Source organism: Glycine max, chromosome 12, assembly GCF_000004515.6.
Source record: "Glycine max cultivar Williams 82 chromosome 12, Glycine_max_v4.0, whole genome shotgun sequence".
NCBI lineage: Eukaryota > Viridiplantae > Streptophyta > Magnoliopsida > Fabales > Fabaceae > Glycine > Glycine max.
The window spans coordinates 14,199,776-14,215,240 of NC_038248.2; the positions used below are offsets into that span (position 1 = coordinate 14,199,776).

The 15,465-nt window shown below is 36.6% G+C and overlaps 2 protein-coding genes across 4 annotated transcripts; one reads left to right on the forward strand and one right to left on the reverse strand.

Annotated features, from left to right (window-relative positions):
• The first annotated feature begins 466 nt into the window (after positions 1 to 466).
• LOC100807914 (F-box protein MAX2) lies at positions 467 to 3,225 on the forward strand. Its single transcript, XM_003540935.5, has one exon. The coding sequence runs from the start codon at positions 885 to 887 to the stop codon at positions 3,018 to 3,020; it is 2,136 nt and encodes a 711-aa protein (XP_003540983.1). The 5' UTR covers positions 467 to 884; the 3' UTR covers positions 3,021 to 3,225.
• A 29-nt stretch (positions 3,226 to 3,254) lies between these two features.
• Positions 3,255 to 13,646, reverse strand: LOC100807193 (serine/threonine-protein kinase EDR1). Of its 3 annotated transcripts, none has more exons than XM_006592410.4 (17): positions 13,100 to 13,646; positions 11,886 to 12,282; positions 11,276 to 11,479; positions 10,676 to 10,864; positions 10,239 to 10,483; positions 9,586 to 9,705; positions 9,301 to 9,390; positions 8,083 to 8,178; positions 7,383 to 7,481; positions 6,749 to 6,869; positions 6,114 to 6,402; positions 4,865 to 4,988; positions 4,753 to 4,772; positions 4,385 to 4,541; positions 3,810 to 4,098; positions 3,609 to 3,681; positions 3,255 to 3,510 (listed from the first exon to the last, which is right to left on the reverse strand). In XM_006592410.4, the coding sequence occupies exons 2-17, from the start codon at positions 12,132 to 12,134 to the stop codon at positions 3,428 to 3,430; spliced, it is 2,448 nt and encodes an 815-aa protein (XP_006592473.1). In that variant the 5' UTR covers positions 12,135 to 12,282; positions 13,100 to 13,646; the 3' UTR covers positions 3,255 to 3,427. The 3 variants fall into 3 exon arrangements, with proteins under 3 accessions (XP_006592473.1, XP_014620363.1, XP_006592474.1); XM_014764877.3 differs by having other exon boundaries at positions 13,264 to 13,643; XM_006592411.4 differs by having other exon boundaries at positions 13,112 to 13,643.
• Positions 13,647 to 15,465: the final 1,819 nt, after the last annotated feature.

Sequence of the window (15,465 nt, forward strand, 5' to 3'; positions counted from 1 at the left end):
TCGATAGATAGGTGGTTGATCTAACAAATGAAACCAAACTCAAATTTTATAACTTCTTGTGTCTAAATTTAGGGAAGAAAAGGATAGAGGAGGTTAATTAATTTTCCCGATAAAAAGTAATGATCACTGAAATTAATAGATAATATGTATCCATTTGTTGCTAACATTATTGAGATTTTTTTTATTCATCATAATATTAATAAAAAAATTCATTATCATAATATTATCAAAATTTGAATCCTAAACTATTTTAATAACAGATTCAGATTAATTTAAATCGAATTATAAAATTAAAAGTGAGTCCATATAATAGTATTTAATAGATTATGCAAAGTAGGAGTGAAGGCCCTTTATCTAATGTGTGGGGCCATAGGATTTAAATGGCTGGTGTGTGGACCCATCCAATCCTGTATGGTTTGTCTGTATTCCTTTTCTTTTTCCTTGATAACGTGCAGACAGATTTCGTAAGCACCATTACACCCATTCCCTTGGCTGTCTTTCACTAAAAACCAAACCCACCCCTCATTTTCCATTCTCTCTATTTTCTCTCCTCTATCTAAACTTAACTTCCATTCCAGTATAAGCAGATAGGCAGATACATCGTATTCACGTGGGTCTGCATGCCCCTAACAAAACTCTCCTTCCACTATCCATTAATACCATCCCCCTCCTTACCCTAATTTAACATCACACATCCAATACATTTCGTTTACCCACGCTCCCCCCTCTCTCTCTCTCTACACTATCATACTACCACTCAGCTCAAAAAAAAAAAAAAAAAAAATATATATATATATATATATATATCTTTTCTTTTTAATTTTATAATTTTGGTGAAAATAGCAAGAGAGAAAGGGTTGGAATTGGAAATATCTTACCGGAGAATGGGCGACGGCAGCATCGTGGGCCACCTGCCGGAGGAGATTCTGTTGAACGTGTTCTCCGCCGTGTCCGACACGCGCACGCGGAACGCGTTGTCGTTGGTGTCCTGGAGCTTCTACCACTTAGAGCGCAAGACGCGCACCTCGCTCACGCTCCGCGGCAACGCGCGTGACCTTCATCTCATCCCGACCTCCTTCAAGCACGTCACGCACCTCGACCTCTCCTTCCTCTCGCCTTGGGGCCACGCGCTCTTTTGCTCCTCCTCCGCCACAGTCGGCCACCAGAGCCTCCTCGCGCAACACCTCCGCGCCGCGTTCCCGCGCGTCACCTCACTCGCGATCTACGCGCGTGACCCGTACACTCTCCGCCTCCTCCTCCTCTCCGCCTGGCCGGAGCTCTCCGCCGTCAAGCTCGTCCGGTGGCACCAGCGCCCGCCGACCTCCGCTAACGAAGCCGACTTCGCCGAGCTCTTCAAGAAGTGCCGATCGCTCGCCTCGCTCGACCTCTCCTCCTTCTACCACTGGACGGAGGACATCCCGAAAGTGCTCGCGGCGAATCCTATCTCCGCCGCCACGCTCCGCCGCCTCAACCTCCTAACAACCTCCTTACCGGAGGGATTCAAGGCTCACGAAATCGAATCGATTACCGCGTCGTGCCCAAACCTGGAGCACTTTCTCGTGGTCTGCACCTTCCATCCGAGATATATAGGGTTCGTCAGTGACGACACGCTGGTTGCTATTCCATCCAATTGCCCAAAGCTCTCGCTGCTTCACTTGGCCGATACGTCGTCGTTTTTGAATCGCAGAGAGGACGAGGGTTTCGACGGAGAAGACGCTAGCGTTAGCCGCGCTGCCCTCTTGACTTTGTTCTCTGGACTTCCTCTTTTGGAAGAGCTGGTGTTAGATGTTTGTAAAAATGTCAGAGAGAGTAGTTTTGCTTTGGAAGTGTTGGGTTCCAAGTGCCCTAATTTGAGGGTTCTGAAGTTGGGACAGTTTCAAGGGATATGCTTGGCGTTTGGGTCTCGGCTTGACGGAATTGCCCTTTGCCACGGGCTTCAATCGTTGTCTGTTGGAAACTGTGCGGACCTTGATGACATGGGATTGATTGAGATTGCCAGAGGGTGTTCGAGACTGGTTAGGTTTGAGCTTCAGGGTTGCAGGCTTGTGACGGAGCGTGGACTGAGGACCATGGCTTGTTTGCTCGCCAGGACTCTGATTGATGTCAAGGTTTCTTGCTGCGTCAACCTTGACACCGCAGCGACTCTCCGAGCCTTGGAGCCAATTAGGGAGCGGATTGAGCGGCTCCATGTGGATTGTGTGTGGAATGGGTTGAAGGAGAGTGATGGCCTGGGACATGGGTTTCTTAATTTTGATTTGAATGGTTTGGATGAACCGGGTGATGGTGGTGAATTGATGGATTACTTTGGGGGTGGAGAATGTGAGAACGCAACCAAAAGGAAGAGGCAGAGATGTGAGTATGAAATGGGGGTTCATGATTCCTTTTTGCAAAGCAATGGCAATGGTTTCTGTGGCAAGAGCTGGGACAAGCTGCAGTATCTTTCTCTTTGGATAAAAGTCGGTGATCTGTTGACTCCATTGCCAGTGGCAGGGTTGGAGGATTGTCCCGTCTTGGAAGAGATTCGAATAAAGGTTGAAGGAGATAGCAGGGGGCAGCCAAAACCCGCAGAGAGCGAATTTGGTCTGAGCATTCTGGCTTGTTATCCTCAGCTATTGAAGATGCAGCTGGATTGTGGTGATACTAAAGGTTATGCTCTCACGGCGCCATCGGGGCAAATGGATTTGAGCCTGTGGGAGAGGTTTCTTCTGAATGGCATTGGCAGTTTGAGTCTCGGTGAGCTTCATTACTGGCCACCACAGGATGAGGATGTGAACCAGAGGAGTGTGTCACTTCCAGCTGCTGGCTTGCTACAAGAATGTTACACTTTGAGGAAGCTCTTCATTCACGGGACAGCTCACGAACATTTCATGAATTTTTTTCTCAAGATACCAAACCTAAGGGATGTACAGCTGAGGGAGGATTATTATCCAGCTCCTGAAAATGACATGAGTACAGAGATGAGGGTAGGTTCGTGCAGCCGCTTTGAAGATGCACTGAATAGGCGTCGAATCTGTGATTGACTTGTAATGTTATAGACCCTGACAATGGAAATTGCTTTGATGTAGAAAAAGTTTACGTTTTGGAGTTTCTGCCGATTATTAACATCTTGCTTGTCTTTTAGTTTATTTATTTCTGTTTCCTTTCCCTCTTTTTACACTGTAACCACGAGACTCGTGTCCAATGTTTTAGTCAAGAAATAAATAATTCTATACAGATTTAGAGAAATTGTTATTTTTTTCATCGCACAGAAGATGTGAGTGATGGATTTACTTTTCATTGCCCTTCATGAAACTTAGGAACACGCACCGATGCATGATTACAATAAGTTTTCAGATAAGGAACAAAAACTCAGTTTATACATCAGCCGAAAACACAAAGTGACAACTCTACCCAAAGTTCACTATGTACAAAAGATAAAAGCACGGCATCAACACATTGAGTACTCGATGTCCACCAATCGAGAGAGAATCTCCTCACAACTTGGCCGTTCATGTGGTTCCGCCCAACACTCTGCATACAAAAAATCAAATAATCAGTTAAACTATATGGAATCTGAATAAAATAAATATCCAATCGAATCAAGTATGAATATTTTGACAGTTGCAGACCTGAAATCAGCCTGCCTAGCGGGCCTTCAGGAATATCCAATCGAGCACCCTCATTAGCAACGGTGTAAACCACCTAATGAGAAGATAAAAGAGTGTTAACATAAAGAATCACAATTTGAGAAGCCAAAACTTTCAAGAAAGCATAACGGATATACCAACACATAATGGAAGATGAACAAATCATCTATCAAACATACATACCCTCTCCGGGGGTACGCCTTCCCAAGGCCTATTCAAGGTGCAGAGCTCCCACATTATCACTCCCAGGCTAAAGATATCACATTTTTCAGAGAATGGTTCATTTCGAATTAGTTCAGGAGCCATCCATTCTGGGGTTCCAGCTGACGAGGAATCTCTCATGGGGGATTCTGTTATTATTCTTGAAAGTCCAAAATCACATATTTTCACTATCCAATGCTTGTCCACAAGACAATTTGCACTTTTCACATCACGGTGAATAATCTTCATACGATGTATGTGCATTAAGCCCCTAGTCACCAAGGTATTGAATGTCAACAGATCAAATGCAATCTTAATAACAAGTAAATTTTTACTGAAATAAAAAGTTATTACACTCGACAATAATTTATTGAGGTAATATATAAATCAACTGTTTAATGAAGTGAAAGGTTATGCATAATCAGAATCAAGTGTTTATCTGCTGTTTGGATCTACAATATAAAGCAGGATGTGCGTCACCCAGACGTCAAAATTAACGTGAATCACAAAAGGAACATGGATCCAGGATGTTAAACCGAACACACTGTATAACTTACCGGCATATGTCTCGCAACATCTTTAGTCTTCTCCGCCAGCTAAGCTTCTTCTTCTGACCGCTCACATGAATCAAGTAAAACAAAGATCCCATCTCCATGTATTCAGTCACCATTGACAAGCGTGGGGGCTTTGTGCATGCACCAAGAAATAAGATAACTGCATAAAATAAGATAACAGATGCTATCAAAGAAATCATGCTACATGAGATATTCTTACGACAATATATGCACAATATCATTCTTAGAATTTCAAGCAAGGAAGAATTTGGTAATAATTCCAGCTGTCAAAAATATCTAGAAACAAAATGTGCAAGATATCAATAGTGAAAAGACCCATATAAATAACTAGTTAGGATGTTAGAGAGTACCATTAGGATGTCGGAGCCGGCTGGAAGAAAAAGACAAAAAAAGAGACTGGTGGTCAGCAAATGCTGGATGTAATAAAAAAATGCTTACAAACAGCAAATCAATGTAAAATACCTGAGAATGGATATCTCATTGCAGAAATCTTCCATGTTTTCAGCAGTTAAATCTTGCTCTAGGAAAACCTTGATAGCAACATCTGTGCCATTCCATATGCCACGGAAAACTTCTCCGAAGAACCCTGGAAAAGAAAAGAGAAACCAAGTTTCATAAATTTATATGAACCTAGTTTTTCTCAGGGCAGTTCAAATCATGAATTTAAATGGATAGTTTCTGAATAATCAATGGGATAATATTGAGTTAGTAACGAATTAAGAAATTAACTAATAAACTGAGCAAACACAATTTCAATAATAATAGCATGTTATCTAATTTTATTTTTTCCCAAATACTGAGACTCCAATTCTGATTTCTTTATAAATTTCAAAAGTTCATTTTGTAAACCCACATTCTAAGATGGTATCAAAGTCTATCATAAATCCATTAACGGGCCACTCACCATATTATTCACGCACCAAGCCCAAAAGTGTTACTAGGCATGAGGGAATGTATTGGAAAAAATCCAAATCCCACATTGGCTAGAGGCAAGGCATATATATATATATATATATATATATATATATATATATATATATATATATATATATATATATATATATGTATATATATAAAAGTAGGGGACAACCCTCACCCCACGAGCTTCTTTTGAGTTTGAGTTAGACCCAAACCCACATTCTAAGATTCTAAGATCCCTTATCATGATTGATTTTGGATTCCTCAATTACTAATTCTCCGCAAGATTTCTATACTAAATTACTATTATATTGATTATTCAATTTCTTTCCACCTTCCCTTGGCACTATTTCTTTGGCCGAAAATTACATATGGTTCTTCCTTTTTTTTCTTTTTCCTTATTCTTCCTTTAATGGAGATCACACACAAAACAACCCCTAACCTTGAAATTGTTGAAACCAGTAAAGAGGGTATAAAAGGATTTTTTTTCAAGTGGGAAAAGTAAAATTTATTTAAGGTTTTTAAGGCAACATCTTAACTTTAAAACCAGACAATGAAAAAATTAGGAAAATTTCTGGTTGGCTGTAACAGATCAGACCAAGATCTGTCTAGGTCTGTCACAATCATGAACAATTTTGCAGAAGTCAAGCCTCAAGAAATATTTGGAGTCAAGTGATTCAGCCAGACACTGATTTGCAGTCATTACAGAAATTCAGTCATGCTTAAACGATACTGAACTGCACTGCAAATATCAAATGAATTCAATAACTACAAGGTGAAAGCTGAAACTTACCAATCCCAACACGAGTTCCAACATTCAATTCTGTGAAATCAATATTCCATTCTTCATATGGTAACAGAGGTCGATTACTGAACATTGGTGATTCGAGGATTTTATTCCAAGTAGACTCCAGTTCATCATTCGTTGTATATTCTGATGCCTCGCTTCTCTCAGAGGCTTGTACTCTATAATCATGCGGAGAAGAAGGTAACGACATTGCCTTTTGAGACGTCACAGGGTCACGGTGTAACAAATATAAGGGGGACCTCTCATGGTGACCATCAAGATGGAAATTTGACACCTGTGATATCACATCACAGGAATCACGTGAAGCGAACTACATGCCTTAAAACGGAAGCTAACCCAAAAAAATTTATATATAATTTAAATGTTGCTATGATCGTCAAGAATAAAACACACATAATAGATTCTATCACAAATTATTGAAAATTAAATTATACTATAGCCATCAGCAAATTTAGTAGTTGTAATGTCTTATCATTAGAAAAATATCAGACTTATGAATTATGACAGCATACTGATCTCTTCTACATTCAGTGATGCAATATGCTGAAAGATGCCACAGGAAGAGAATAAAGGCTTAAATAATAGCATACGCTGTTGTTACAAAAACAATGCAGACATACATTTTTCTGAAGATCTAAACTGCTGGTTCTGTCAATTGGAGAATGAGATAATGAACTATCACCCCCCTGCTCTCTCGGAAGACGCTTTTGCTTTAGCGTTTTATTCATCGCCCGTACAGCCCTACAGAGATTAGATCATGAGTTATCACAGTATTAAAACAACTTTTAAATAAGTAACAGCACACATACTACATTACCTATCAGATTAAAATAATGGATGATTATGCACTATGAAAATTTTAAATATAGGATCACTGATTCACTTGACCAAAGTACAAATGTAATCATGAATTCTTAGAATTAGTTATTAGTTATTTATCACAAAGCAGGAACCATTTATAACAGTCCAGCCTCCCGCAATCTACAAATTAATCAATCAAATTAGTAAGTTGAGTAATTACCAAGAATGCAGTACAGGTAAAGGGTACATGATAGAGGGCAAGTACAGAGTAGTTTAATTTTTTCTTCAGAAAAAAATTCTGATCAAAATGTTTGAGATATTTTGAATTTTATTTAGCATAAAGTAATCAATACTAAATATGTAATAAACAATTTAACATTAATCTACTCCAAGGACAGCATGCTTAGGATAAAAAAAGCCAGAAGCATAAAAGAGCAACGACTAACAACCAACCTAGCAATATCATCACCAATCTCTGGTGTAATGCTGATACTTCTTCTTCGTATCCTACGAGCTTCTGATGAGGAAGCGCCATCTGACTTGTAGCTGGATCTGAAAAATGAACAAGTTCATCTGTTTAAAAATCGTGATGAAGAAAATACTTTCAGAAATTCCTAAAGTTACATAACGACATACAATAGCCATAATTAAAATATTCCCACACCAACAAAGTTACAAGTAGAAAAGGAAATAATCTATAAGTACCCACTTCACAGCACCAACTAGAGTGAGGATGGTATATTATTTACTTGGCGACTTAGTTTTAGGCTGTGCCAGTTTAACCTGACAGCTCTTCAGATGAAATCCAACTAGCCAACATCATTGCTTTTATCAGAACTTGAACTAACACTGAATGTTTAGTCATCAAAGATTTGTGCAGCCCATAAGGTTTCAATAAGTAAATGCAACATCATTAACTTTAGAACCCATAAAGTCAAAAGACATGCTCTGATAAATTGCTTCATATAAAGGATAAGTAAAAAAGTGACAGAGTAACCCAAAATTGGATAGAAAGAAATAGAAGAGTTAAGGAGCAATTGGTTTTCATTCAGTCAATAAGGGACCATATAAAAATTTAAGTGAAAAATAAATTAGCCAGATTGCCAGAACCCAACCACAGTGAGAGAAAATATTAAGGGATCAGAGGCATAACCTTAGTGTAGACTGGTCATCAGCAAAATCTCTAAAAGAAGTCCTGTCACCACTAAGCTTGGACCGTCCATGAGCTCGCAATGATGGATGTTCTGGACTGCAAAACCAGAAGTATTTGAAGCAAAAAAAAGACAGCATAATTTTTTAATATTCTAATATATTTTAGCATGTAGAATTCGGAGATCATTTAGGCACAGTTGCCACTACTTGAAAAATTGATAAATAAACCAATTAGAAAGATAAAAATTGGTTCATCGTATCATCAACAGAGAAGTCATCTATCACCAACATGCTGAAAGCAAAATACATAGGCACATCTAATTGGAAGATTGATATTTGTTACTCAAAATTGTAATAACAAATTTTACGAATATAGACCATAACCATTATTTTTCTGAGAATTTCAAAACATGAGATTGATAGGTACCAGAAAATGAAGCAAAAAACAGATGCTGTACAATATTAGTCGAAAGTACAGGCCTGTATCAAGGTCTAGTAGGTCCTGGTTTTCTGAAATACAAAGAAGGTAGTGCAAAAAGCAAGAAAAGAAACAAGTTTAAGATAGTGCCCAGTCTCTCCCAAAGGTCCCAACTAATTCCAGCCTACCCCCCTCTTCTCACTCTTACACCTTAATATCTCCTTTACACCCACATCATACTCCTGCCCCTTCCCAATCTCCAGCTCAGCAGTTGGTTACATTTTAGTCATCCTCTCTGCATTTATTTTCATTTTCTCTCTTGGATTTTATTCCCTACAGCACACCTGTTCTTTCTTGTTTCATAGACTTCAGTAATTTTAGGGGTTCTATTCTATTTCTACCAGAGATAAATCCCACATTTGGAAAAAGTAATCATCAATGAGTACGGCTAATCCATCCTATGAGACTGGTAACAGAATAATTATGTTGTACAATTCCTCATACTGCAACTGCAACAGTAATTTTTCCTTGGCAACAACAGTAATTCTTTCATAAACACTCTAGGCTTCCCACCCCCTAATCACTGACAGACAGTCAATTCAGATGCAAGAAAAAACCCATGATGCCAGGCTTGCCAGCCATCCAAGTTAAACTAAAGACTCTACAAGATAAATTTAAGAGAACTTTATAAGCACCATCAACAATAAAAGAACAAACCAAGATCATGAACAATATCAACAATTAGTCATGAATGTAACATGCACACTCATCAATCCAAAACAGAAGGAAATTATGAATAACCTTGAACTAGCAGTCCTCTGTTCAGCAATGACCTTTCTCCGACTACGCCGACCAAATGCAGTAGCAATGTTGGGTTCACTATGAGAAAAACTGAGAATTGACAAGGTCATCAACAAGAAACAGTTGGTATTTTACATCTTAAGAGATTGAAGAAAAAATGATCATAATCAAAAAGGGAATTTAAAGTGAGATGGGAAAAACTAGAGAAAAAATGCTTTAATTGAAAAGAAAACAATGTGAAAAGGCCAATACGTATCATTTGAGGATAAGCAATGGAGGTATTACCTCCAATTCCTGTCCAGACTGGTATTTGATCGTAACATCATATTTCGCAAGGGAAGGCCTGATACATTCGAAGACACTTCAAATCTTCTATGGAATTGGAGGTTTTCCTCCTTTTCAACACTGTCAGAGGGACCAAGAGAATTAATAGTGGTCAATTGGTAACTCTTATACTGACAAAACAGATGGCCTAAAGGATATTAGGGCAATGCATAGTCAGAATAATCGATTAAAAGCATAAACGCAAAAGGCAAAGCTGGTCCTCCTAGATTTTCAATTGCAAAAATGTTATTCTCATAGTTTTCAAAATTCAAACTGATAAAATAAAGCCACCCTGCCAGTTTGATGCAATATGGCACCATTTTTGCTGATGTAGGCAATGGCATTTCTTGACATAAAATTTGATGATGAGGACTGTTCAATTGACTTAGCTGACTTAGATACATGGCAACATGCCATAATAAACAAAGTGCCATATCAACATTATCAGTCCGACAAGGACTTAATTGCATGATTTAGAAAACTATGACGACATCATAGCTATATGTTACAATTAAAATTAGAGGACAATAAAATTTAAGAGAAACAAAAGGTAGCAAAAGTGTAATGGAGTGAAAACAAAAAATAACCATTTTCCAAACCACTTAGGATCTAACCTCTCTGAAACCCCATATAAAGGACTATTTGGTTCTAATGGTGAGTCACAGGAATCATTTTCTGCAGAATCACTCTCTCCTGCTGCAGAAATATGTGTCATAAGAATTGACTTGGTTGATCGTGGTAATAGTTGGCCAGGAAAACGCATAAGATCAACCAGCAGTTCCACAGAATTTAACACAACTATCACTGACATATGCTTGTAAGAGTCTACACATTCAGCAGCCCCATCATTTGGAAAACCCTGATAGAGAGAATGGCAAAACAAGACTTCCTTCAAAATTAGATATGATAGTAAGCAAAATTGAATATTTACCATTGATTCTTTTGCTAAAAATATTTTCATTAGAATATTAGATTGAAACTGATAAGGAAGTAGTTAACTGTAAGGCAAAGAATAGCTGCAATTGCAACAACTGAGGAAATCGGAGCTTACCATCATAAGTCTACTTTCAAGACCTACAGTATCTGCTAATACTTTAAATAAGATGGCTCGAGGACGGCACGAACCATGCCTTATTTGCCCCAGCATCTGGACGCCACGATTCTCAAACATGTGGGATGATTCCTCAAGTGCAGCTTTTGCTGGGCTTTCTACATTTGATCGCTTATAAAAGTCAGAAACCTGCACAGAAATTGAGGCCATAATAAATGGTGAGCACCTTTTTACCATACCTTATAATAGATAATTGACACAAATACCTATCAACAAACTAGTAATTGATAATTAAAATTTAAAGAGAAATAATTCATTAAAAAAACTGCAATGACTGAAATCAGAAAGTAGAAGATAATATGAATATCTCAGCCAACTAAAATGAAAAGGTCTCTCGAAAATTAATAATGGGACTAGTTTGGAAAGTATTTTGCATTGACAAATACATTTTGTACATGGAAGAAAATCTCATCAGATCAATGGAATAATAATAATAATAATAATAATAATAATAATAATAATAATAATAATAATAATATATTACAAAATCCATAAACAGTAAACCCAAGCTACAAAATAAGATGCAATGATAGTACATACTAAACCAGCTATCTTCTTAATCATCGCAGGTGGGTTTGAATTCAATCCTCTAACTAATGCCACAATTAGTTGCTTCAACATAGATAACCTTCTATCTTTCTCTGCATCCACAACAATGACATCAGCCCTAAAACCCTCTCCACCCAAAGCTTGAAGCTCCTCCAAAGTAGGAATACTATCAAAAAGTTTCTTGAGTCTTTTCTCCTGCACATTTTAGTTACATTTTTAGCTACACATGAAGAACAGGGATACTACATAAAAACTACACAATAATGCCATAAATGAGTAGAAAGTCATTAGTCATTACAAAATATTTAAAAATTATATTTGCTGAGTAAATTGTTTGTACATCTAATTAACCATAAGACCTAAGAAAATACATATAGAGATATATTAAACAAAATGGGCTAAAATATGATTATTTTCAATAGGGACGGCGTGAGTACAAGCAAATGATCTTCCAACAATTTATATAATACTAATATTCAATGATTTTCCTAAAAAATGCTGGCTACAAAGGGGTCTTCTTTTCCATTTTTGATTAAAAAATACTTATTAAGAAAGGAAGAAGAAAAAAGTACAGAATAGAAAAAAAAAAAAAAAAACTCACCAGAATGACTGAATAAAAACCGTTGGGTATTGGTTCTGAAAGCATTCCAGTGCGCCACAGAATTTGTGACGCCTTCTGAGGTGACATAACATCCCGGTTAGAATGTCTAGGTGATTCTTTATTATTTAAGGTCTCATCTTGAGAGCTCAAAGAAACAGATTCGAATTTTTCAACAAAATCTGAAGGCCACCATGACATGTTGGATGGCCTTCGCTCTGCTGGCCCTGCATCTTCTCGTGTCTCTTCCATGTTTTAATAAAATTGGAATGTAAAACCATTTCGCCACACTCCTTAACCCATAAGAGAGATATCAAAGCTAAAGGTAGCTCTACAACCACAAATAATCGAAACACATACTTTTGCAGCTCCAACTGCTTCAAGCTGGAGGCCACGTAACCTGCATAAACCAAATAACAAGGTATAGGCATATATCCTGATGCGAAATTGGTAGTTTACAATTCAATAAAGCAAGAAGAAGCCCTTTCACCTTAGTATCAAACACTAAGGCATAAACATTGAATGAGTACTTATATCTTTTTCATTGCACATCCTAAGGCAAATCTTGGAACAAAACTAACATCTCCAAAAGTACATCTATTTATATTTATTCCATTTATTCAGTATACCAAAGATTCTCTCTTCAATCAAGCATCTTCATTTTTTTATTTAATCTCATCCATAACTTTCCATTTTCCATCAAAACCGACTATCCTCCAAGACTACTTACTCTCTTCTCTTTTCCGCACTCAACTATACTCTCCTCAACCGACTTCACATATCGTTCCAATTTTATCGGATGTCCCCGAAGGGACTCAACCGACTTCACATGTTTTAGGCGCATAAGGAAACAGAGAGCTTCAGATTTCAATTTAATACAATTCATTCATTAATATTAATACGTTTCTATAACTTGATCAGTACCGCCAACAACAACAAGATTCAAATTACTATCGCATTCGCATAATAATAAAAGGATCTACATCTACTATTACTTCAATGACAACAAACAGCAGTAGAATTCAGAAACCGCCTAAAGAGAGCATCGCAATTTCAAAGGGAATCCATAAAACGAAACTAGTCTCCAAAATTGAGAGTGCCCCTAGAGAAAGATAGCATCTACATTGCACGCAGACTCAACTCCATCTTCACTCCAAGATTCAAATTGGTAACAAGCAAAAGGAAGAAAGAAAGAAAGAAAAGAGAGAAAAACGAACATTAGATAGTACCAAAGAAAGCATCACGAATGCGAGAGAACAGTAACGGAATTCAAATTGCCGCCAACACGAAGACTAAAAGCGAAGAAGGTGTTGACGAAGAAGGAAGAGGCGTGGAAAGAGAGGCGAGAGAGAGAGAGAGAGAGAGAGAGAAGCGGTTTTACACCAGCGAGAGATCCGAGCATTTGAGCGTAGATACGGCGTGTCGTCCAATAGCATTTGAATCTCAATGAATCTGTTTGGGGGGTTTTATAGCGAGGCGCGGAGCCATTAAACGCACGCACGGGGCAGTGATAATAACAAGTAAGGGGTGCGGGGGAAAAAGACAGAAAGGAAGCGCGATGATGATGGAAACGAGGAAATGGAAATGAAAGAGAGAGGGAGGGAGGGAGGGATTTGATGGCTTTTTTTGGGTTTAGGATTGACGGAAGGAGAAAGCGATGGGCTTTTGGTTGGGTTTGGAATTGGGAGAGAGATTTAAGAGAGTGGTCACGTGCGAGAGAGTGAGAGAGGTTATAACTTTAGAAGGATCTGGGGACCTCATCACCTCCCTCCCTCCCTCCCTCGCCAGCTAGCTAATAGACTTTGCTATTCTAGTCTTTGTAAATTGTACTACTTCACTTCCAAGTACCTCAAATCAAATTTTTTCCCTCTTCTTCACTTTTTCTCCTTTTCTCAATTGTCCTATATTCTTTTCTTTTTTACTTTTTATATTAATATTAATTTACCTAACTACAAAAAATTAAAATGTTTATATTTACTCAAAATGAAACAATAACTCCTGAGTCAAAAAATGAAGCAATAAATTAATATAGGAAAGAGTTTTAGATCATTAAATGAATAATATGCAACTATACATCTTACTATATATAAATTCACTTACTTATTAGACATTTTTTCTTTCTTGAACCTCCATATTAATTTTAGCCTGTCATGTTAAAATTGTAACTCCTCATATTCTTAAACTTGCATATTAATTCTAACCTACCATATTAAAATTGTAACTCCTAATCTCTTCTAAACGTTGCTTTAATTAACTTCCTATGATCCATTCAACTTCCTAATAATGTAGTCTATAAATATTGACTGTCATGAATCAGTACCAAAGGTTTCCTTATCTAGCATATCATGTATGTCTTCCTATCCATTTGTTTCTTCTTTGTTTCTTTACTCATAATGGAAGATTATTCTTATTATAACAATGATGAGAAGTGCATAGCCGATCTTAAATAAAAAAACATATCGATGTGAACTTTTTCCAGCATATGTAATATTGTACACACATCTTAATATTACTTGTTTATATTAAATTAGATAGTTTCATTGGTTCTCTTAATTGTATTTGTATCAATTATTTCTTCTTTTTTCTTGTATATAAGTTTAAGTTCATGTTGCATATATATCTTGTTGATAATCATCCATGTCTACATGTCTTATAAAAGCGACAGTATGCAATTGATGTTTCTTCTGGTGGCCTGGTATGTTTATTTTTTATTTATTTTATAGTATCATCTTTATGAATACATAATAGTTGGTATATTGGTTTACCTTGCATCTGTTTCTATTTTTTAATTTTTAAATTTTAATTCGACAGGTTATGTCATATGGTTTCTGCCATCTTGCTATCAACAAAAATTCCAATTTGGTACTATTGTTTGATCCTTTAGGAAACATGTGGCCTTCCAAAGTTATTTGGGATATGAATGCTAATTTTAAGTTGCAAGTTGATTGGTGAACGAAATGATTGCTTTATTATTATGAAACCAATAGTCTTGAATTGTACTTAAAGCTTATTTAGTTTATGAATGATTTCATTTTATGTAGTTCAAAGTATTCAAATTCTCTTAGTCAATGTTATCTAGTACAATTTAAGAATGAAATATATATCAAGTTTATTTATTAAAAGTTGAAGTCTATTTCTGAGATTCAAAAAATTTGTGTTTTCTTATTGTACATATTTATTGTGCATATAAAAATAAGGAAATTAATTTTTATTTAAATTTATACAAGTAAATTATGAATATTATATCCCATTTATATAACAAATCAAAATGTGATTCAATTCCAAATTTTTTAATGTATATAAGTAAATTTAATTTTATAAAATTTTGTACAAGTTTGAATTGTGAATTTTATAAAGGTTGTAATAAAATTGTGAATTTTATATAGAATGTACGTACATCATTGTGAATGATTTCTTTTTTAAATCCTGAAAATTTGACAATTTTTTAGTTTCCACCCTTTAAAGATATAATTTAACTCAAAGAAATTTGATTAGGCATTGAATATGATGTGATTTATTAAAGAACTATTTTCTTCACACATTTTTACGAATAAATTTAAATATATAATTTTATAAAGGTCAT

Excerpts from the sequence above, each read along its gene's own strand:
- LOC100807914 (XM_003540935.5), top strand. The coding sequence starts at position 885 with ATGGGCGACGGCAGCATCGTGGGCCACCTGCCGGAGGAGATTCTGTTG.
- LOC100807193 (XM_006592410.4), bottom strand. The coding sequence starts at position 12,134 with ATGGAAGAGACACGAGAAGATGCAGGGCCAGCAGAGCGAAGGCCATCC. Across the intron at positions 9,391-9,585 it reads AGTCTGGACAGGAATTGGAG|TTTTTCTCATAGTGAACCCA; the intron begins GTAATACCTCCA and ends GTCAATTCTCAG. Across the intron at positions 4,099-4,384 it reads ATGTTGCGAGACATATGCCG|GGGCTTAATGCACATACATC; the intron begins GTAAGTTATACA and ends CTTGGTGACTAG.